Source organism: Polypterus senegalus, chromosome 18, assembly GCF_016835505.1.
Source record: "Polypterus senegalus isolate Bchr_013 chromosome 18, ASM1683550v1, whole genome shotgun sequence".
Taxonomy (NCBI): Eukaryota; Metazoa; Chordata; class Cladistia; order Polypteriformes; family Polypteridae; genus Polypterus; species Polypterus senegalus.
The window spans coordinates 37,807,775-37,830,102 of record NC_053171.1 but is presented as its reverse complement, the minus strand read 5'-3'; the positions used below and the strand labels follow the sequence as shown (position 1 = coordinate 37,830,102).

General features: G+C 37.0%; 1 protein-coding gene across 2 annotated transcripts in view; it reads right to left on the bottom strand.

Annotated features, from left to right (window-relative positions):
• ttll5 (tubulin tyrosine ligase-like family, member 5) overlaps positions 1-22,328 on the bottom strand; it is a 311,958-nt gene that overhangs the window by 146,385 nt on the left and 143,245 nt on the right. The window contains exons 15-20 of one of the 2 annotated variants that reach the window (XM_039741240.1): positions 21,273-21,364; positions 16,296-16,337; positions 5,237-5,338; positions 4,110-4,201; positions 3,821-3,883; positions 656-813 (exon numbers count right to left, since the gene is read on the bottom strand). In XM_039741240.1, the coding sequence (XP_039597174.1) occupies positions 656-813; positions 3,821-3,883; positions 4,110-4,201; positions 5,237-5,338; positions 16,296-16,337; positions 21,273-21,364 (549 nt within the window). The remainder of the gene's footprint in view (positions 1-655; positions 814-3,820; positions 3,884-4,109; positions 4,202-5,236; positions 5,339-16,295; positions 16,338-21,272; positions 21,365-22,328) is intronic. The other variant, XM_039741241.1, reaches the window with a different exon arrangement.

The window sequence follows — 22,328 nt, the reverse complement described above, 5'->3', positions numbered from 1 at the left end:
GAAGAAACTTCTCAGGTAAGCCTGAGAAGCACCGATTATACACTGACAATACAATTACACACACAACTCTTTGAGTATTTAAATCATTACACAACTACAAGCTTAAGCTTCAGAGCAGAACTATTGAAGACTGGTTAACTTGCCATGGTCTGATAACTTTCATGGATATCCATACCCTTAAAATGAAAATTCCACTCATTAAGTCATCAAGTGTATTTGTTGCAACTTTAGACACCACATTACATAAAAAAGAAGAACTGTGCTAAAAGAAGCTAATAAATGAATACATGTGGAAATGGATAACGATAATAAAGTATTTCATCACACGGAGAATGAAAGTTATATAGAACACGTTACTAAACAGTAGCTGCTGTACAAATAGTACAACTTCAGGAACCTTAAAATCTCAAAACAAAGGTAAGTTGAAAATGTTTAATGCATAGGATGGAAGAGTTCTGGTAGAGTGAACAACATGGTTACATTAATGGTCTCCTGTATACTTGTGAAGTTCAGATTACCAAATTGTCCTATCTCCTGTTCAAAAATGCATAGTAAAATACTTAAGTGAATACTTTAAAGAAAATTGTAAGGCTTTTTCTCAGACACATGACCCTTTCATTCACTGTTAACAGAGGAATTAAGTTTACTGCTGTACCTGACTTTTTTCCAAGCAGAGCTTTAGAAGTAATTTTGCGCTTTCGTCTTCTCCTTGCCTCCAGCGAAAGAAGCTTCCGCTCATACTGTACCACATGTTGTTTCACTTCTGGACAAAACACACTTGGACCCTGTGCCACATTCCTGTGCAGACAGCTCCTAATCAGACACGTAACATTTTAGAAAAGGCATCAATGTTGTCGTATTGACTCCAGATAACTGAAGGAAGAACGTGCTACACTTTGTATCTCTTAAGATTTTGCAACTGCATAAAAATTTCTCTCAAAGTTTTAAGCAGTTTATTTCTCATTTGTCATTAGCATTATTACATACCGTAGCACATACTCCAATCACTGAGCCAGCTGAAGTTTACATGATAATAATTTATTTCAAGCAACTGCTTAATTAAGTAGACTTAGAAGAAGGTGCACCCTTTACACTGACATACAAGCATTCTGGGTTTTCTATTACACCTCAGAAACATAACCACCAGATACCCACTGACTGCTCATTTGCCCTAAGAATTATATCCAGCATTGGGACAAACAGCCTGAACAAGATTGGTTTCTGTCTTATGTTAGATGCAGACTGGATTGGTTTTATACCACTGTGAGCAAGCAGATAAAGGAAATTGATATTAAGTCATTCTTCTAATATCAAATTGAAATAGCATTTAGATAAAAACCTCATTTATAAAGTGTACATATGTTCAGTGTGTGTAATAATTTGTGGTAATCAGGGGTAAGTACTACTCTAGTACTATAGAAAATAAATGGAGAATGTTAAAATTTAGGTTATACATAGTGGTCAAGTAGACAAATCACATTTTACATAAATATTCAGTCTGCAAAAAAAAATACCCCACTAGTATCATGCAGAAATGACACTTTTTTAAACATATACACACCAGAATACAGTTCCTCTGAATGTTAATTCCCTTCAAAGTGACACTGACCTCCAAACGGCCACTGCACATTCTTGATGACTACAGGTAATTTAGGTCCTCTAAGATGCACTACCGTTAAGTGTTGCCTCCTTAACTTTGTGTTTACCCAAAAAATAATGATCCAAAACTGATGTTGTTAAGTGTAACAGAAACATACAATACTAAAACATCAACATAAATAACATTTTTCTAATATTTTTTTTCTATTGCTTGCAAATGAAAGGGTAGAATAACAGTGACTGACCTGCACAACTGATGCACCCTTTATGTTACTGCGGGCTACCACAGCGCAAGGCTTAGTGACTTCCCCTAACACGAACAGTAATAGTTACAGCATTGTGAACAGTACTTAGGGGGCTAACGTCTTGCTTGTCCTTGCACTTGATCACAATTATTTTCCTTTTATTGTCATACAGCTACTATGGCACCATTCTGAACCTTCACTTGACCAAATTCACCAGACATATCATGGAGGTTCGGCAATACAGTTCTGTATTATGTATCAGTTTCACATTCTGTGTCAGTATCTGATGACCACTTCACATTGTCTTCACTATCACTTGATCCAAGCAATGGTTCTGTTTCAGTTCATTCAATGTTTTTTTGCTTGCCATTGTTTTTTCCTTGGACTCTCCTACCCACTCATGAATATTGATGACTTACTTTAGAGTTACCATAAAATGGCAGAAAGCATAAAAAATTTCACATTTTTATTTTGCAGCAGTATGATGCAATTTTATCCAAATGATGATAGCAGAGTACTATTATTCTGCTATTTGGCATAACACTGTAAAGAGTATCATTACACGTCACCTTGAGTGTGACTCTGATTTAACCATAATTGCAAAGAATTCCAAGACAACAAGTAGGTTAATCCAATAACAGAATTGTTTACTGAATAAGAATATAAAGCAGCATTGCAAACTAAGAGCCTAATGAGAACAATGATTTTACTTTCACACTTTTAAATGTCACAAGAAACACCTCTAAAACTGATACAAACTGGGAACAACACAAGGCTGGCTTATACTGTTCCCTGTCTGAATACTGTTAATATTACAGTATCAACAACTGCTATTACACTCTCCATAATCACTGAGATGATGCCCCATATAGGCAACCACTAATGTCTGTGTAGAGTTCTGATTTATTTGTTTCCTAAAAAAGACTCAATCTGTTTTCTTGAACCCTTCCAATTAAAAGGATATGCTTTCTATCCTTGCCAGTGGGATCCTGACACCCAAATATTTGCTCCACCCAACCTGCTGCTACAAACCTATTTTGCCTCTTCCATTTAGTGAACAAAGAAGCTGCCTTCTAGTTCTTCCTGAAATCAGCAAGTACTAATATATAATATATTTTTAAAACATTAGGCGAAAAACAGGCTACTTCACAAATGAAAAATAATTAAAAGAAAAAAGCAAATGCATAAAACAATAATTCTACTAAAGTCTTGTCATTTGGGCATTTGCATTGAGACAGATATCTTCCATTTTGAATTCACTTCTCTCCCTCTTATCTCTTTTAACGACTTTTGTAGTTTCAGCACATATCAATCATCACTGTAGGATTAAAGGTTTGGTCATTTTGTTAATTTTTCAAATTCACGCTTCACTTCTCTGTCCCTCAAAAAACTACTGCTTGCTAGACCTTGAAACTGATACAGTAGCTAAAATAATTTGATAAAACTGTATATAACGATGACATAAAAGGAAACTTCTTTTACTAAGAAAAGCCTTCAGATGTATCTAAGGAGATCTATCCTTCATCTATAATTTCTGAAATGTAATATTAATCCCAAAGTGAATCGTTGTAAAGGACCAGACTTTAGTCAGATTACTTTCTGTCTGCAATCTCCACAAAGCTATAATAGTTTTCTTTCATCTATGGTTTCTTTTGTTGTAGCATACAGACATTACAACAGAATGATCTCTTTTGATCATATCATTTGTTCAGGTTGAATGTAACATGTATAGCAAATATTTGTCTTTCCCAACCCAATTATGTTACTTAACACATTTTTGAGGTATGGTTACTTTTGTAAAAATTTTAAAAAAGTGATGTAGAACAAATAGAATAACATTCAAATTCTATAAACTTCATTACAGTAAACTGAAAGTTAATATTTTGTGTATTGAAAATAAAAACTAAATCAGTAACTGAAGATCGTATATGTTTCCTTTTCTCACTGGTTAAATTAAATAATGAAAATGTACTCACTTTTCAGGAAAAAGTCTTGTTGCCAGCATGTAATTCATTGATGTCTTATACTCCAGATATGATCTAAAAATATAGTATTAATAAATTAATAATACAGCCTCATGTGCAGAGTTGTGAAAATAAATATAATAAATCTGACACAACCCCTCCACCCAACCTTAAATAAAAGTAACACTTACAGGACTGTGGTTATCTTTATCCATTTGACTGAACAATCTTATCCCACCCTAAATTTATGTTATGCTAGCTACAAGATCATAAATGCACTAAAATGCAGTATCCTACTTACCCATAAATCTCCCAGCTGTTTGAAGTAGGAAATACTCTAATGAATCCTCCTCGCCTTTCATGCTCTTCCTTTATTCTTCGAAGAACCTTAAGCTTTTATATAAAAATAAATGTAATTTGCAATATTAAAGACAGACTTTGGCCATTGTATATGGCTACTGTTTTCATCTCTCCTGTGTAACACCACCAGTCATAATGTTCATATAATACATTGTGATTATCCTAGTCTCCATTTGGAGCCAATTATGTAGTCAGCAAAAGGATGTCAAACAAGTCAAGTCTCTTCTGTAACTTAAAAGGTGAATAATTAACTGAGATCATTACAAGTTGATTGTTTTTGATTCTTCAAATAAATCATTTTCTTTTAAGAAGGACTTGCCAGAATATAGGAAAGAGTCCATCGTTACAAATATGTATTTACACTGTATAATAGTGATGCACAAAAATTGCATGAACAGATAATGTGTGTAAACATTTTCTTCTGACAATTGTTATGATGTTTTAAGCAAAAAATCTGACTGCATTTGGAGAACAGACAATGTAAACAAAACTATACCTACTAATAACTGGAAACTAAACTGTAGCATATTTTGAGCTTCATTATAGACTAATTTCCATCCCCAAGACCAGTAATAGTGCAATATTACAAGAATGAATAATAATTATATATTGATTATATAATAATAATAATTATAATGAAAATAAACTACAATCTCACAATTCTGTATAAGGGCCATTTTTAAATAGAAGAAGCAAAAAGACCTTAAGACCAAATGTAATTTTGAGCAATTTTTAAAAGGTTAGAATGCTTGTACCTTATAGGTATGAGGCAACAGACACAAGCATATCTACTTACGACAGCATTCAGACATTAAAAGGTAAAGATACATGCAAAAGAAAATTATAATTTCCAAACATGACAATACTACTAAAAAGGGATTTTTACTTATAGTGTGAGTTATACATAAAAGAAAATTGACTCAGAAGAAAAATGAAGGACGAGAATGGAAAAATGAAAAAAAAAAAAATGGTTTGGATGAGCTACACAGTTTAACCTAAATTTAGGTTTTTTTTTTTTAAGTTGATAGTTTCCCATATGAAGCTAAAACAAAAATGAGATATTCTGACCTCTTCACTTGTCAATCCCAGTGCACGTCTTCCATGTCCTACTTGCTGCTTTTCCTTCAGACCATTAGAATCTGCATCATTTGCTGACATAGGGCGCTGACGCTGCCAGAAAATGAAATAATGTTAAATTCAGAAAAATAAGGAGACAGTCAATTACTTTTTAGAACATTAATTTTCTGGGTATCAAAAGCAGGCACTGGACAGAATTGTTAACTGAATAAGAAAAAAAAACCTTTACATCTAAGAGTTCTTTCTGAATATCATGTAAGCATCCCACTGAAGCATGCACTCATGCATTGTTCACCCTTTCATGTTTAAAAAGAAAATCCTTCTAAACTTTGAACAATCCAGTTCAAACTCATGCAGGACGAGAATCCCTTCTCAAAAGTCGCAACTATAAATAAAAGCGAATAAAAAAATAGTACCAGAAACCCAAGGAGACCAAAATTGCACATTACTGCTTCACTGATATTTTAGTTCTCCGGTGTGCTCTTTAACAAAAGCATACTCTCCCATATGAATATCTAGAATCATCTGAACCTAAACTAAGTTATGTAAAGTAAAATACTGTCCTAAATATATTTCCCACTTCTTTGCACCAATGACTTTGATTGTGACTCCAGCCCCTACTACAAAGTATAACAATTTATTAATTAGACGATATTCAAATGGTACATAAGTTAAAAATAAATTTGACTTAAAGTAATGTGAATGTGAAAGAATAGACCGTGCATGGCTATCTCTGGAGAAAAGCACAAAGAATCTGCAGAAAATGCCACCAGATCCTTTAGTTTGTATTTCAACATCCAGTAAAGACAATGAGTCAAACATGCTTCCAATGCAATCAAAGCGGTCCCCAGAAAGAGAAAGAAAAGTCTAAGTCAACCTCTTTATTAAAATTCAATTTACCTTGGATTTCATTTATTGTGATAAAGACTGAAATCTGACACTTTCAAAATAAATGGCAACTGAAAATGACTACTTTAAAAATTTGACAAAGCATATGAAAAGAACAAATCATGAGCTTGGAACGGTCATGTATTAGATACTTTATGTAGTTATTGCATGCTTTTGCATGGTATAATTTGGGTAATTTAAATAGACTCTTACGCTCACCTGAAATAGTGAAACACAAAGAAGGTTTAATATGTGTATACATGAAAATAATTAGAGGTTAATATGAAAATTTGTACTTCTCTTAAATGCTCGAGTATACAAACAAATTAGCAATTTGACTGTCCCTAAAAACTATGAAGGCAAAAGAACAATATTACCTATTAAAACTAAAAAGACTTTGGAATAAAATAAATATTACTAAGATACATTTTATAATTCACAGTTTAATTTGAAGGGAACATTTGAATTTGCAGCAAAGAAATCCTTAGTTGGCCTGCCAAAACTCAAAACTTGCCACTTCAAACCTGCCTGAAGTGTGATAGCATCCTTTTTATACAATCAAGGCCGAAATTATCGTCAACCCTGGAATTTTCCCAGAAAATTCACAATTTCTCCCAGAAAATTGTTGCAATTACAAATGTTTTGGTATACACATGTTTATTTCCTTTATGTGCATTGGAACAACAAAAAAAAAAAAAAACAGAGAAAAAAGCCAAATCTGACATCATGTCATACAGAACTCCCAAAATGGGCCGGACAAAATTATTGGCACCCTTTCAAAATTGTGGGTAAATCATTTTATTTCAAGCATATGATGTTCGTTTGAACTCACCTGTGGCAAGAAACAGGTGCTGGCAATATAGCAATCACACCTGAAGCCAGTTAAAATTGACTCAACCTTTCTGTTGTGTATCTGAGTGTGCCACACTAAGCATGGAGAACAGAAAGAAGAGCAGAGAATTGTTTGAGGACTTGAGAACAAAAAGTGTGGAAAAAATATCAACAATCTCAAGGCTACAAGTCCATCTCCAGAGATCTTTATGTTCCTTTGTCTACTGTGCACAATATAATCAAGAAGTTCACAACACATGGCACTGTAGCTAATCTCTCTGGACGTGGACAGAAGAGAAAAATTGATAAAAGACTGCAACGAAGGATAGTCCGAATGGTGGATAAACAGCCCCAATCAACTTCAAAACATATTCAAGCTGTTCTGCAGACTCAGGGTGCAACAGTGTCAGCTCGAACTATGCGTTGACATCTGAACGAAATGAAACGCTATGGCACGAGAGCCAGGAGGACCCCACTGCTGACATAGAAACATTAAAAAGCCAGACTGGAGTTTGCCAAAATGTACTTGAGGAAGCCAAAATCCTTCTGGGCGAACGTCTTGTGGACAGATGAGACCAAGGTAGAGCTTTTTGGTAAAGCTCAACATTCTACTGTTTACAGAAAATGGAATGTGGCCAACGAAGAAAAGAACACAGTACCTACAGTCAAACATGGTGGAGGTTCTAAGAAGTTTTGGGGATGTTTTGCTGCCTCTGGCACTGGATGCCTTGATTCTGTGCAAGGTATCATGAAATCTGAAGACTACCAAAACATATAGGGGCGCAATGTTGGGCCCAGCGTCAGAAAGCTGGGTCTACGTCAGAGGTCATGGGTGTTCTAGCAGGACAATGACCCCAAACGTACCTCTAAAAGCACCCAGGAAATGGTTGAAGACAAAGCGCTGGAGAGTTCTGAAGTGGCCAGCAATGACTGTGGATCTAAATCCGATTGAACACTTATGGAGAGATCTCAAAATTCCTGTTGTGAGAAGGCGCCCTTCAAATCTGAGAGACCTTGAACATTTTGCAAAAGAAGAGTTGTTGGAAATTCCAGTTGAGAGGTGCAACAAGCTTGTTGATGGTTATACGAAGCGCTTGATTTCAGGTGTGGGCATACTTATTGCCCCCCGATTCGGAGCCTGTGCATTGGGGTTTACCCCGGTGGACGAGGGTGGCCTCCCTCCGCCGGGTGGGGAAGGGTCCTGACTGTTGTTTGTGCGTATCGCGAACAGCAGTTTGGAGTATCCACCCTTTTGGAGTCTCTGAGGGGTTGCTAGAGGGCATACCTTCTGGGGATTCCCTCGTTTTGCTGGGAGACTTCAATGCTCACGTGGGCAATGACAGTGAGACCTGGAAGGGCGTGATTGGGAGGAATGGCCCCCCCGATCTGAACCCGAGCGGTGTTTTGTTATTGGACTTCTGTGCTCGTCATGGATTGTCCATAACGAACACCATGTTCAAGCATAAGGGTGTTCATATGTGCACTTGGCACCAGGACACCCTAGGCCTCAGGTCGATGATCGACTTTGTGGTGGTCGCCGGACTTGCGCCATATGTCTTGGACACTCGGGTGAAGAGAGGGGCGGAGCTGTCAACTGATCACCACCTGGTGGTGAGTTGGCTTCGATGGTGGGGGAAGATGCCGGTCAGACCTGGTAGGCTCAAACGTGTTGTGAGGGTCTGCTGGGAACGGCTGGCAGAGTCCCCTGTCAGAAGCAGCTTCAACTCCCACCTCCGGCAGAACTTCAACCACGCCCCGAGGGAGGTGGGGACATTGAGTCCGAATGGGCCATGTTCCGTGCCTCTATTGTTGAGGCGGCTGACCGGAGCTGTGGCCGCAAGGTGGTCGGTGCCTGTCGTGGCGGCAATCCCCAACCCGCTGGTGGACACCGCGGTGAGGGATGCCGTCAAGCTGAAGAAGGAGTCCTATAGGACTTTTTGTCCTGTGGGTCTCTGGAGGCAGCTGATAGGTACCGCAGGCCAAGCGAACGCGGCCGGTTGTTGCTGAGGCAAAACTCGGGCATGGGAGGAGTTTGAGAGGCCATGGAGAACGACTTCGGACGGCTTCGAGGAGATTCTGGTCCACCGTCCGCGTCTCAGGAGGGGAAGCAGTGCAGTGTCAACACCGTATATGGTGGGGATGGTGCGCTGCTGACCTCACTCGGACGCTAGGGTCGGTGGGAGGAGTACTTCAAGACCTCCTCAATCCCACTAACATGCCTTCCACGAGGAAGCAGAGCCTGGGGACTCTGAGGTGGGCTCTCCCATCTCTGGGACTGAAGTCACCGAGGTGGTCAAAAACTCCTTGGTGGCAGGGCCCCGGGTGGATGAGATACGCCCGAGTTCCTTAAGGCTCTGGATGTTGTAGGACTGTCTTGGTTGACACGCCTCTGCAACATCGCATGGACATCGGGACAGTGCCTCTGGATTGGCAGACCGGGGTGGTGGTCCCCTCTTTAAAAGGGGACCGGAGGGTGTGTTCCAACTATAGAGGGATCACACTCCTCAGCCTCCCTGGAAAAGTCTATTCGGGGGTTCTGGAGAGGAGGGTCCGCCGGATAGTCGAACCTCGGATTCAGGAGGAACAGTGTGGTTTTCGCCCTGGTCGCGGAACAGTGGACCAGCTCTTCACCCTTAGCAGAGTCCTGGAGGGTGCATGGGAGTTTGCCCGACCGGTCTACATGTGTTTTTTGAGCTTGGAAAAGGCATTCGACCGTGTCCCTCGGGAATCCTGTGGGGGTGCTCGGGAGTATGGGGTACCGGACCCCTGATAAGAGCTGTTCGGTCTCTGTACAACCGTGTCAGAGCTTGGTCCGCATTGCCGCAGTAAGTCGAGCCCGCTTCCAGTGAGAGTTGGACTCCGCCAGGGCTGCCCTTTGTCACGATTCTGTTCATAACTTTTATGGACAGAATTTCTAGGCGCAGCCAGGGTGTTGAAGGGGTCCGGTTTGGTGGACTCAGGATTGGGTCACTGCTTTTGCAGATGATGTTGTCCTGTTTGCTTCATCAGGCCGTGATCTTCAGCTCTCTGGATCGGTTCGCAGCTGAGTGTGAAGCGGCTGGGATGAGAATCAGCACCTCCAAATCCGAGAGCATGGTCCTCAGCCGGAAAAGGGTGGAGTGCCCTCTCAGGGTTGGAGGAGAGATCCTGTCCCAAGTGGAAGAGTTCAATTATCGCGGGTCTTGTTCACGAGTGAGGGAAGAATGGAGCGTGAGATCGACAGGAGGATCGGTGCGGCATCCGCAGTGATGCGGGCTCTGCATCGGTCTGTCGTGGTGAAAAGGAGCTGAGCCGTAAGGCAAAGCTCTCAATTTACCAGTCGATCTACGCTCCTACCCTCACCTATGGTCATGAGCTATGGGTAGTGACCGAAAGAACGAGATCGCGAATACAAGCGGCTGAAATGAGTTTCCTCCGCAGGGTGTCTGGGCTTTCCCTTAAAGATAGGGTGAGAAGCTCAGTCATCCGGGAGGGGCTCAGAGTAGAGCCGCTGCTCCTCCGCATCGAGAGGAGTCAGATGAGGTGGCTCGGGCATCTGATCAGGATGCCTCCTGGACGCCTCCCTGGTGAGGTGTTCCGGGCATGTCCAACCGGGAGGAGGCCCCGGGGAAGACCCAGGACACGCTGGAGGGACTATGTCTCCGGCTGGCCTGGGAACGCCTTTGGGATTCTCCGGAAGAGCTGGAAGAAGTGGCCGGGAGAGGGAAGTCTGGGCCTCTCTGCTTAAGCTGCTACCCCCGCGACCCGACCTCGGATAAGCGGAAGAGGATGGATGGATGGATGGATATACTACTACGTGGGCGGAGCTGCGGGGGACAGCTAATATATAGATATGGATAGATGAACTTGATTAAACTTGCAGGAATCCAAGGCATCACATAGCAAATAAGGGTTTGGGTTATGTTGGGGGTGGGATTGATAAGGTGCTGGTCATAAAGTCTTATTTACTGTATATGTTCTTTGTTTCAGGCCTAAATATATACTGGGTTCATTGCCAAATGTCTGTTAATAGCATATTCATTGAAAAGGAAAAAACAAATCTGAAATTTCGGCTTAGTAAACAATACTTTTTTTTTTTAAAGATTTGTATTGTGTTTATTATTTGATGGTGTGTGTGATATAGCATAGGTTTCAGTAAGAAAACAGTACTAAAACGGTAATCCATATTTTATAATTACACCTCAAGAATTACGAATGTCTAGTTGATACATTAAAGGAAAAAACACACCTGTGTAAGTATAGTATAGTAAATGTATATTTTAACAGGAAAAACCTGTAGTGTAATTAATGATTAAAATCTATTAGGTGCATGTACATTCACATTTAAGCAATGTTTAATTACCAATATCAATTAACTGATTTGTGAGAGAATGTATATACAGCTATATTTTTTTGTTGTTAGGGAAATGGTCAAAACTACTTTTTTTAATTAAGTCTTGCTTCAGATAAGTATATTACAGAAATAAAAATGAAACAATATGACAGCTTGTAATTATGAGAAGCATTGTATTTTCTTTTATACCATATGTATTATAGATAAATATATGTGTAAATATTTTATTAAGGTATGTATTTTAAGGAAATTTTATTTATTTTAGTATTTTATGGTCACTGAACAATCAGCCTGAAGAATTTCATTTTGTTAATAAGAAATTAACAAAACACACTTTAATAAAGGACATATGGTTCATATGTGTGTGGTTAGGCAGGAGTCTAGTGTAAAACATTTTTTCAAGGGATAAGAAAAAAAAACAGAATCAGTACATTAGCCCCTGATTAAAATATAATACAAATATTGCATACAGCAATATACCTTGCTAGTTACATGGTACTTCTGATACATTCAATTAACCAATGACGGTACAACCGAGGCCCATTGACTTAGAACACAGTTAATATATAGATACAAGGAAATTTACACCCCTTTAGCAGCTGATCTCATGGTATCGTTCTGTTGGTCTCAAGCCAAAGCTTGTGACCACAAACGAAGATGGGGATGTAGACTACTAAACTGAAAGCTTTGTCTGAGGAATAAACTTCCATTTTACCACCACAGGCAACACTTAAACAATATTTACAAAACTACTTGAAAGATCAATCTCATGACCACCTTGAACCACCTCTTCCTTCACCCTACTTGAACTTCTCAATTTGACTCAGTTGCTCAACCCTTTCCTGGAGGGAGGAAGCCTCATAGACAACACTAAAACTGAGATTTAGAGGTGCTGATTCTCTTCCTAACCACCTTCTACGTATCTGCAAACTGTCCCAATGCAAGCTAGAGAGTACAATTAGATTAAGATAACAGGACTTCAACATCTGCAAAAAGCAGATTATATTTGACATTCCCATGATTGCACTTTGGTATTGTGCCCATGTAAATCATGAACAGGAGAGGAGACAAGACACAAACCTGATGGAGTCCAACAACTTTACTCAAAAGACTTTACTTAGTGCCAAATTTAAGAACACAACACTCACTTTGCAAATAAAGGGACAAGACAGCATACAGCACCTCTGGAACTCCTGCAGTACCTCTTACAGACAGAGGTGGGTAGTAACGAGTTACATTTACTTGAGTAGCTTTTTAAAAAAATTGTACTTCTTAAGAGTAATTTTACTGCACCATACTTTTACTTGAGTACATTTCAGAAGAAGAAACGCTACTCTTACTCTGCTACATTGGGCAACACTCTACTCGTTACTTTTTACCATTTACACATTACACTACATTTTTGCCAGAGAGAAGTCGCCAGTGGATCTACTGCATGACTGTTTCACCAAACAGACTTAGTAACAATAATCACATGACTCAGATTCACCAATCAGACGTAGCCAAGCAGTCACATGACCACACACAAACCTCCTGCGTCTGCAGCCCGTGAGAGACTTTTTAGTCATGCGGGGCTCCTGATCACTGCTAAATGATCACAGCTTCACTGCAAGAATCTTGAGAGCCAACTCCTGCTGAAGCTTAACCATCACTTCACTGAATGAAGAACAAGCATGTTTTAACCAAACATGCACAGACAGTCATGGTAAAGTAAGACTTCTTGTACGTGCACAAGCTGCCTTGTTCTAATGTTATTTTCTGTCAGCTGTGCTATTTGGAGGGCATGTGTGTGACGATGCCGGTCCCCTACAGATTCTCTCTTCCCACATGCGAGTTCTGCTAAACCCACACCGTCGATAGTTATGACCAAGATGAGCTGACATATGAGGATAATTCACTGATGAGGCCAGAGGATGGTGGAAAAAGTGCTCAAGTGCTTTTATTAAAAACCAGTCCAAAAAAAGTAAAATCAACAAAAGTGTCAATGGTGCAGTTTTCTAAAAAACAGTACATAAATAAATCCACAAAATCATTGTGAAAAGGATAAAAAAAATCAGTAAATAAATCCGTTAAAAATCCAAGGTTAAAATGCAGACTAACTCCTCCTGATCTCAGTCACCTCCTTCTCATTCTCCTGGCTCACCCATTGCTCTCGTAGCCGGCAGAGACTCAGCAGCCAGGAGCTTCTTTCGGTTGACCTCCGTCTTGGCTGCCATCAGGCATCACGGCTGGGCCGTTTGAGGTCGGCTCTCCTCCCTTCTTCCTTAACGCCGACGTCGCACCTCGGAAGCCTAGGGAGGGCACTTACCTTGCCCGCCACACTCCACCCGCCCTTTCATTGGGCCCTAGCTCGCACTGCTACCTCCCTCCAGGTGGCCAGATTGTCCTTCCCAAGCCTGCCTTTCATGTCTTTTAACCTCTTTTGTTTTCTCCTTTTTTTTGATTCCCCCTTCTTTTTTTGTGCTGACCTGTATATATACACTCCAGTCTACCTTGGGCCTTAATCACACACCAAGGAAGCCAATGAAGCAATTGAGAACGATTGCACCCGCATGTGCAGGTGCAACTCGCTCCAACTACCTCATTAACTTCCCGCGGTCATGCAATTGGGCCCACAGAGAGTGACATGGCTTTATGGATTTGAAACTGGCCTTTTTTTTTTTGAAGCCACGAACCCCCTACACCACAAAGTGAATATACATTATTACACTGTCAGTGTACAGTATATCTTGTCACCAAGTAGTTTGCACTGTTCAAACATACATGTTATTTACTGTGGGTATTGGCTTCAAAAGCTTTGTTGTGAAAAACAGACTTAGAACTTTGTGTTATTTGTGCATCTTTATTTTGTAAAGATGTTATTTATTTTTACTCATTTTTTTATTTTATTATTTGGAAATAGCAGAATTTTCAAATTATTTCATATTTTTGTCTGTCTTATTACAACATTTATAAAAAATAAATCATTCATTGTGTTCAAACAGTTACTCAGTACTTGAGTAGTCTTTTCACCAAATACTTTTTTAACTTTACTTGAGTAATTTTTTGGATGACTACTTTCTACTTCTACTTGAGTAATATTATTTTGAAGTAACGCTACTCTTACTTGAGTACAATTTTTGGCTAGTCTAGCCTCTGCCTACAGGATACTATGTAATACACAGTCATAAGCATTTCTGTATTCACAAAGCCCAGGTTGACAGGAACAGCAAACTTTCTGACCCCTTAAATATGTATGCACAGACAAATAAGTTGGTCCACTGTTCCACAACCACTACAGAGTTGGCATTGTTCCAAATGGTTCCAAGGATCAGTTGTCAGATGGTCTCTCTGTTCCAGCAACTAGGCATAAGTTTTCCAAAGAAGGCTAACAAATGTAATCTATTGATAAATGGAACACAACCTTTTGTCTTCCTTTTTTTAATATAGTGATTGTTATTCCAGTCTGTCAATCCCAAGGAACTGTTACCACCGTCCAGACCAGCACTGAAGAATTATTAGATAAAACAGCCTGATAATATCCAATGCTTTCAGCATTTTGGCCCAAATACCATTCACCTTGGTATTATTGCTCCTACTCAGCTTTTTAATTACCAGATCAACTAGCTCCACTTACCAATGCTCTGGCACTGCCTATAAGGATGAGGGTGTATCCACTGGGTTTAGGAGTTCCTCAAAGTGCTCCTTATACTTCTCAACAACATTTACACTTGAAGTCAACATTTAAGAGTCTACCTGAAAACAGTTTGGGTGACATCCCACCTACTTTCAACCATTCCAAAGTCATTCTACATTGTCTCAACAAACTCTACCTATACAGTGGCTTTCATTTGGACACTGCTGCAGCTATTTCCTTTTTGGTTTGCCAATACCTTTTGGTCAAATATGGAGAACCTCTTGCTAACATTGCATGGCATGCCTTTTTTTTAACATGCTACGCATTATTTTAGAAAATATAAAAATGTATCTGAAATACTAAAGTTGCAACAGATTTTCCATTTCACACTTACACAAAAGTAAATAAGGATTTAATATACCATACCAATTCATGATTGGCTCTCTCTCAGAACAGACAATATTCAGAACTTTCCATTTTGCTCCCACTTTTAGTACAACAATATTGCATGCATAATCAATCAGAACAAGACAACTTCGACAGAAAATGACACCAGAAAGTCTATTATAACTAACAAGATAAAAATAGTATGACAGTCTGCAGGTCTCTGTTAACTAAAAATGTCCCTTTTTCTGGACAGTAAAATCATTATCATTATTACTACTCTTGATTAAAGTTTTTGCAATGAATAATTTTTGTTTGAAAATTTATTTATTAAAAAATGAACCTATAGGATTATTAAATTGGTATCATCTGTAAAACTATTAAAATGACAATGTTCCTAACTTAATATATAACCTCTTCATTCAATAACAAGACTAAACCAGAGTTTGAATGAATGGCTAAAGTAAAGAATGATGCCAGTTAAACTGCAAAGATCACCACAAAAAACATTTTTTAATTTAAGGGAATTTTACTGTTTATAGTAATAACATTTTAAGTGCGCTAGTCTCTCTCCTAATGCACCATTGGACCCTCACCCTTTAAAGTCGTTAGACATACAGAAGACTTAAGCAAGCAAACTTGAAAATTTGATGTGTTATATATGAGGACAAAGCAGTTTTACTATTTGCTTTATTCAGACAAATATTTTGCATGTAAGGTTTTTTTTTGTTTAAATTAATTTCATCAACCACATGCAAATAATAAAAAACCTACATAAAAGGCACTCTTTATGAACAAAAAAAAAAAAACACAGTATGTTAACACACAATGCATTTGCAAACATTACCCAAATAAATACTTACCAAGGATTTCATAATATGGTAGGAATAGAACAGCAGAAGAAAGGAAAAAAATGACTCATATGAATAAAACCAACAATATTATTTTTATTCACACAATAGTGCAAAAAAATAAAGGAAAAACAATTGAATACTCACCAATTTAGTATTTGTAGTATTAGGCTGTCCAGAAGCAGGTCTCTATGAGAATTTATATAAGACAGGTAAAGAATAAATTTGTAAACAATATTAACATATTACTGAAATTAAAATTGCGTTCTAAATTAAAGGATAAGTTCAGTATTTTTCAACTAAAATTACTTTTTGCAATAATGGTATAAATTAATATTCTGCAGGAAATTGTGTTCTAAAGTGGCTATGCCTGTTCTTGCAGTTTAAAATGGGGTCAACCGGAAAGGGTAACAATGTGGGGGGGGAAAAGCACCAAAACTTAACTAAACGCATCTATTTTCAAGTAAAAAATGTTCAAATATTGATCCACATCTTGAGACTGCACACGTATTGCAAAAGAGTTTAATCTCATTGTAAAAGCAGTTCTAGCTGTGTCCTTCATATCATTGTCCATCTCCCTATACAACAATCTTTCACTACGTGATTGTGGCTTGTAGCTTGCTTCCTTATTGCTACAAATACCATTTTTTTCATCAGAAGATAAACACAAGTCTGACACAAAGCAAAGTCTAAAACCATAAATTTAATAACTCTGTTGCCAAAAACACAAAACACTAGCCAAAACTTGCAGTACAGAGAAACAATTATTTTCATAACCTATAACACCAAACCTGTACATGATCTTTGTTTTAATATTCACAATCCCATATGCTGCAGAAGGTGAAGTGCATGTTTATAAAGCTTGGCACGCCTAGCCGTCAAGCGTTGCACCATCACAATGGGACCACAAAATATCAGCACCCTTTTAAAAAAAAAAAATTGTAATATTTATATATGTTAATAAAGCATGTAAATTACATAATAAAAATCCAACTAAACTAAATAAAAACTACCATTATTGAAAAATGTACTGTTTTCCTAGACAGCAGTGAACAATCTTGAACACAACTACTGAAGCAATTCAGTTTCCAGACTTAAATTCAATTCTGTTACTGGTAAGTCGGTAAATTCAACATTTGCCTTTGTATATGTGTGGTTTAAACCTAGAAGAATCACCCATCAGCCTTGGTGGAGTTCTACTTTATCTGTGGTGAAGTGTTTTGCTAGCTAAATACTAAGCCAACAGCACATTTGTTAGTTTAATCAATTTGATTTTTTTTGTTTTTTTTTTAAATGTTATGATTTGCCACTGCACAAAATAACATATTCAGTGTTGTATGTTGGGTTTTCTGTATGCACAAGCTTGTGTGCATATGGCTGCCACTTCATGCATGTTCAGTAGAAATAGTCTCTGCCTGGCTTTGAGCTTGTTTGACTGCGTCTTAATGTAAGGTTCTTCATAGAATTAGACAAAGAAGATTATAAGTTGTCATTTTGTAATCACTTGTACACACATTCAACCAAACTCATACTCAAACTATGGTGCAATCAACAATTCACCTAACGTACATGTATTTGGGAATGTAGGGGAAAATAAAACATTTGTTCAGAGAGGACATCCAAACTCCACACAACTGACGACTTGGCACAAAATTCAAAACAAGGACACTAGATCCAGAAAGGACCAGCAATGATGGTGCTTTCTCAAAGTAAGAGCTACTCAGCTAAACAGGAGTGAATTAGGTAATAAATAACATTTCCATTTCTGATACTATAGGACTATTTTTCACTGCTAAACAGCTTTAGGAACCTGTATGGTTTTTAGCAGTTTTACTTTCTTATTTACAAAAAACAATTAAGTAAAATATGTTTTTAACTGAGAAAGAATAGTGGTAAGTTATAAAATGTGTTACTTTTGTAACCATAAAAATGCCTCAGAAACATGGAGGGCATATATTCTGAAGTTTCTTTTTTCCTTGCTTGAACCAAATCCCCATAACAGCAACATCAATTTTTTTATTAAAATCTTGAAAAAAGAAATCTAAAAAAGGTCTTACTTAAGAACACAATATCAGGGCCAAATTAATGTATGCCTAAACTGTGAGAAAATAACTAACTTTTAAAATACTGAATTTATGCAGCACTACAATAAAATTTTATGATAAATTAGAATTAACAAAACAATAAACAGTAAATGCATTTCTTCAAAAAGAAGTTATCTTGGCTTAACATTTTCATACATTCCAATTATTGTGTTCATAATGTATGGTGCTTGTGTTGATAATTATGCTTATGTATTTCATTGTGTACTATCTAAGGTTTAATTTTAAAGGTATGCTCTATGCAAATGTGCACATCATCACTCTGACCACTGAAAATGCACTATTTGGTGCAACAATATATCAATGTTAATAGTGAAATTGGAACAATCCCTGCATTTCACTAACATTTTAAAACCTGTCAATATTATTAATGTTAACATAACAAAATATTTTCAGTTCCTCTTAATCCAGCACAGAGTCATTAGGGGTTGATAAGAGCTCATTAGGAGTGGATCGGGTACAAGGCAGGAGTCAGCAGTGGAACATAACCAAAAAATTATTGTTGAATGAAAAATGAACAGCAGAAACATTTGGATTGGTGCCCCTTGGACATTGTTTTAAACCAAAATGCTTCACTTTAGAACACAATTTCATGTGGCAAATTAACATATAACTTGATTGTAAAGAAACCGCTTCAACTTAAAACATACCAATCTTTTCCTTGAAACTTAGTAATAGAGTTTAAGTTTGTAAACTCCATAGCATTTGATATCACAATACAAACTTCCATGAGCACCTTGAAATCTGGAATTTACTTTAAACATTTTATGTTAAAGAATAAAGTCTGTGCTAATAATGTTGGTAGGATTTTCTGAACAGATTTTCACATTTCTTGTTTCTTGAATACACATAAGGATTATTTCTATTTTCATTTTTAAGTCAGAGCAGACCTAAAAGTTAGTTTTTGATTCATATTAATAGTTTGTGTATAACATTAAATTTACTTAATAGCACCAAGAATATACATCTATAACTACAAAGGCTCTGTCAAAAAACATTCAAAAACTTATGATGAAAGTCAGTTAGATATTGAAAGCTTAGTCTTTCTTTCAAATTACAAGGACAGAGAGGGTTTAATCAGTAAGTTAAACAGCATTTTCCCCACCTTGCCTCAATTAGTACATGCATAATTCTTTGATATGCGACATACAGACTCACCTTTTCTCATTGCTATGGTGTATTTTCTTCTTATTGGCATAAGAAAAAATGTGCTTGAATTAAACACTTTGTCCCTTAACCACAATAGAAATTGGAATTGGAATTATGGACTGCTGATTTAAAAATGCTAAACTAAATTAATATTTTGTATTTTTTTTAACCACAGCCTCACCCTGATACCAAGCACTATTTTTGAAATAAATTATGCCAATGTCCTATTTCACAGCTAAAAGATAGTTTAAAATAATTAAAAGTAAAATTTGCCAAACACTGGTAGGTTCAAGTAATGCAATTCAGATAATTTAAATTCTGAGATTTTTATGTTTTTATAACAATCTCTCTAGGCATTCACAATAGATCTACATCAATAGGAAAGTAAGGATAAACATGTTTTTGTTTAATCATTTATGAAAAGAAGCCAATGTTATTTTGTAGAGTAGAACAAAGTAATTTATAGTGTCTCTATTAAATCATTTGATCAAAACAATTAATCTATTTAGTTAATCACAGTAACAAAGTCACAAAATGGGAACTAACATAAGACAAGATGCTGGTTCATCAATGATAATTTCTAGTTGCTACTGCGTAATTGATAAGAACGGAACATACAGAAATAATGAGTGTCAGCGAGATGAAGCACACATGTAATAATTTTCTAAACTCATCTATCTAGTAATTATCTGTAAGCCAGAGACAATTCAGGGAATATCCAGTCCTAGGCAGGGCATTTTTCCAAAGTAGAGACTACACTGAACAACCTTAAACCAGGCCAATTTGCATTCTCCAGTCAACATAAATTAATGTTTTTAAACTCGGTAGATAAATCAAAATTTATTTTAAAAACACAATCAGGCAATGGGTGAACACACAGTCACTAAGGTGAGGTATCCTCTGTACAAATAAGCTGCAAATTAAAGGCTACGTGAGGAGTGTCAATAAAGCAGTCATGGCTTATTGTATCTTAAATGATGTTATGTAAAAAGACAACAAATTAATTACCTGTCACCAGCAAAATACAATACCTGTATATAGCAACTGTATTAGAAAAGAGCATTTTGAAATTGTAACAAGGGAATTTTCTGCAGAAGCATAATGAAAAATACTAGAAGTGGCGAAACTAGGCAAAGGTCACTGTAATATATATAAAACATTTTAAGAGCTATAATATTTATACACTGAAAAGCACACTTCTTGTTCCAGTAGGTGGTTATGGTGAGATAGAACAGAACTTAACCATAATTTTAAAATATGGGTACTGCATAAAAGGATCCAAAAATGCAAGCCAATTTTCAAGCTAAGAAGAAAAAATGTGAAAACAAAACAGACACTCCACCTCACACAATAGCATAAAATTATTTAAAAATTAAACGCCTACCAGTGTGTATTGCAAATATACTGATAAGTCACTACTGAATATTAGTTTATAAGTTAGTAGGACCTGAAATTAGAATAATAAAGTTTAAATCCACAAAATCAAGTTCTCTAAACAATCTTCTTGTTTCTTGTCCTGCTAAGATAAGTCTGCTTCACATAATAAAAAATATTAGTGGTACTGCTCAACAACAAATGTTGACAGAGAAAAGACAACATGGACAGTCATCATGCAGATGGTGCCATTTTATACAGCACATATAAGGTTTCATAAAATCCTTTATAAGTATCCCACCTTACATTTTTCAAAATCACAAGGCTGCCTTCATTAAAATATCATATGTATAGCAGTACTTGATATATTTGCAGTCCATTTTCAAAGACAAAAAAGTCAAAAATCTAATTTTGAATGATTCAACACAACTATTTCTTTGTTATTTTTATCATCATCAGTTTAAACAGTATAGTCAAATTAAGGTAAACATCATCTTACCTGAGTTCTGGAAGCCTGGTATCTTAAAATGGGATCAAGAGATGCTTTTCCAAACTTGTTTTGCTTTTGCAATGGATCTTGACAAACAAAACCTAGTGAATGAAACAAGTTTCTTTTATTCACTATATATTTTTAATGATGCACATTTTGTTTTTTTGAAGATAAACAGTTCTACAATATAATTAGCTTAGGCAATTACATTTCTGTGGTCTACTAAGAAAAAGGACATATTTAATTAAATTGCACAAGTACAATTTTATTCACCATACCTTTATGAAATATCCATCCACCTGTTATTTCAAAATTTTCAATTCAAGGATGATTAGGAACCAAAACCTATCAAAGCAGCATTGACAGCATGGCAATAACCAACTCTAAGCAGGGTATACAACACAAAATTCAAATTCTTGATTGTGTATATACAGTATTCTGTGTGGTGTATTATACAGTAATAGATGTGTTATATGTAGCAGATCATACAGATACAATCTCTCACAATCTTGGATCTTGTGTGTGTCAGCAGGTTTAAAGCTGTGATTTACCATAAGGATCAACAAAGTATCTATTTCAATCAAACTTAGCATATGCGGACTCTATGTGATGACCTGTTTTCATTACCATGCCTTCTTTTGGAAGTAATACAAGCACAAGAAAATAAATGTGCTGTACATAGACTGAACTGGCTGTGAACTAATACCAACGTCTAGGATCTGTGAGGATTCTGAACAATCCAATGTGCAATCCAATAGATCCTTATATAAATTATTATTTAGCTTACTTTTTCATAGAGCAAAGTTGGAACAGATGTCCTTCCTATGAAAACCTGATGAATTGTGAAACATTCAATAAGCTAAGGTAGAGTCCAAAATGTTGGAAAAAGGTTCTGAGATTGTCTAAAACATTTCAAGTGACCGATAGTCCACATTTGCTGGGGGAAATGACGTAAATCCTAAATTAAACCACAAGTGAATGGCAGTTGTATGAGTTAAACAAGTGAGTATGATAGGCAGGCCACAGCGATAAGACTACTTTATTTCAAATTAGCTTTACCTGAGA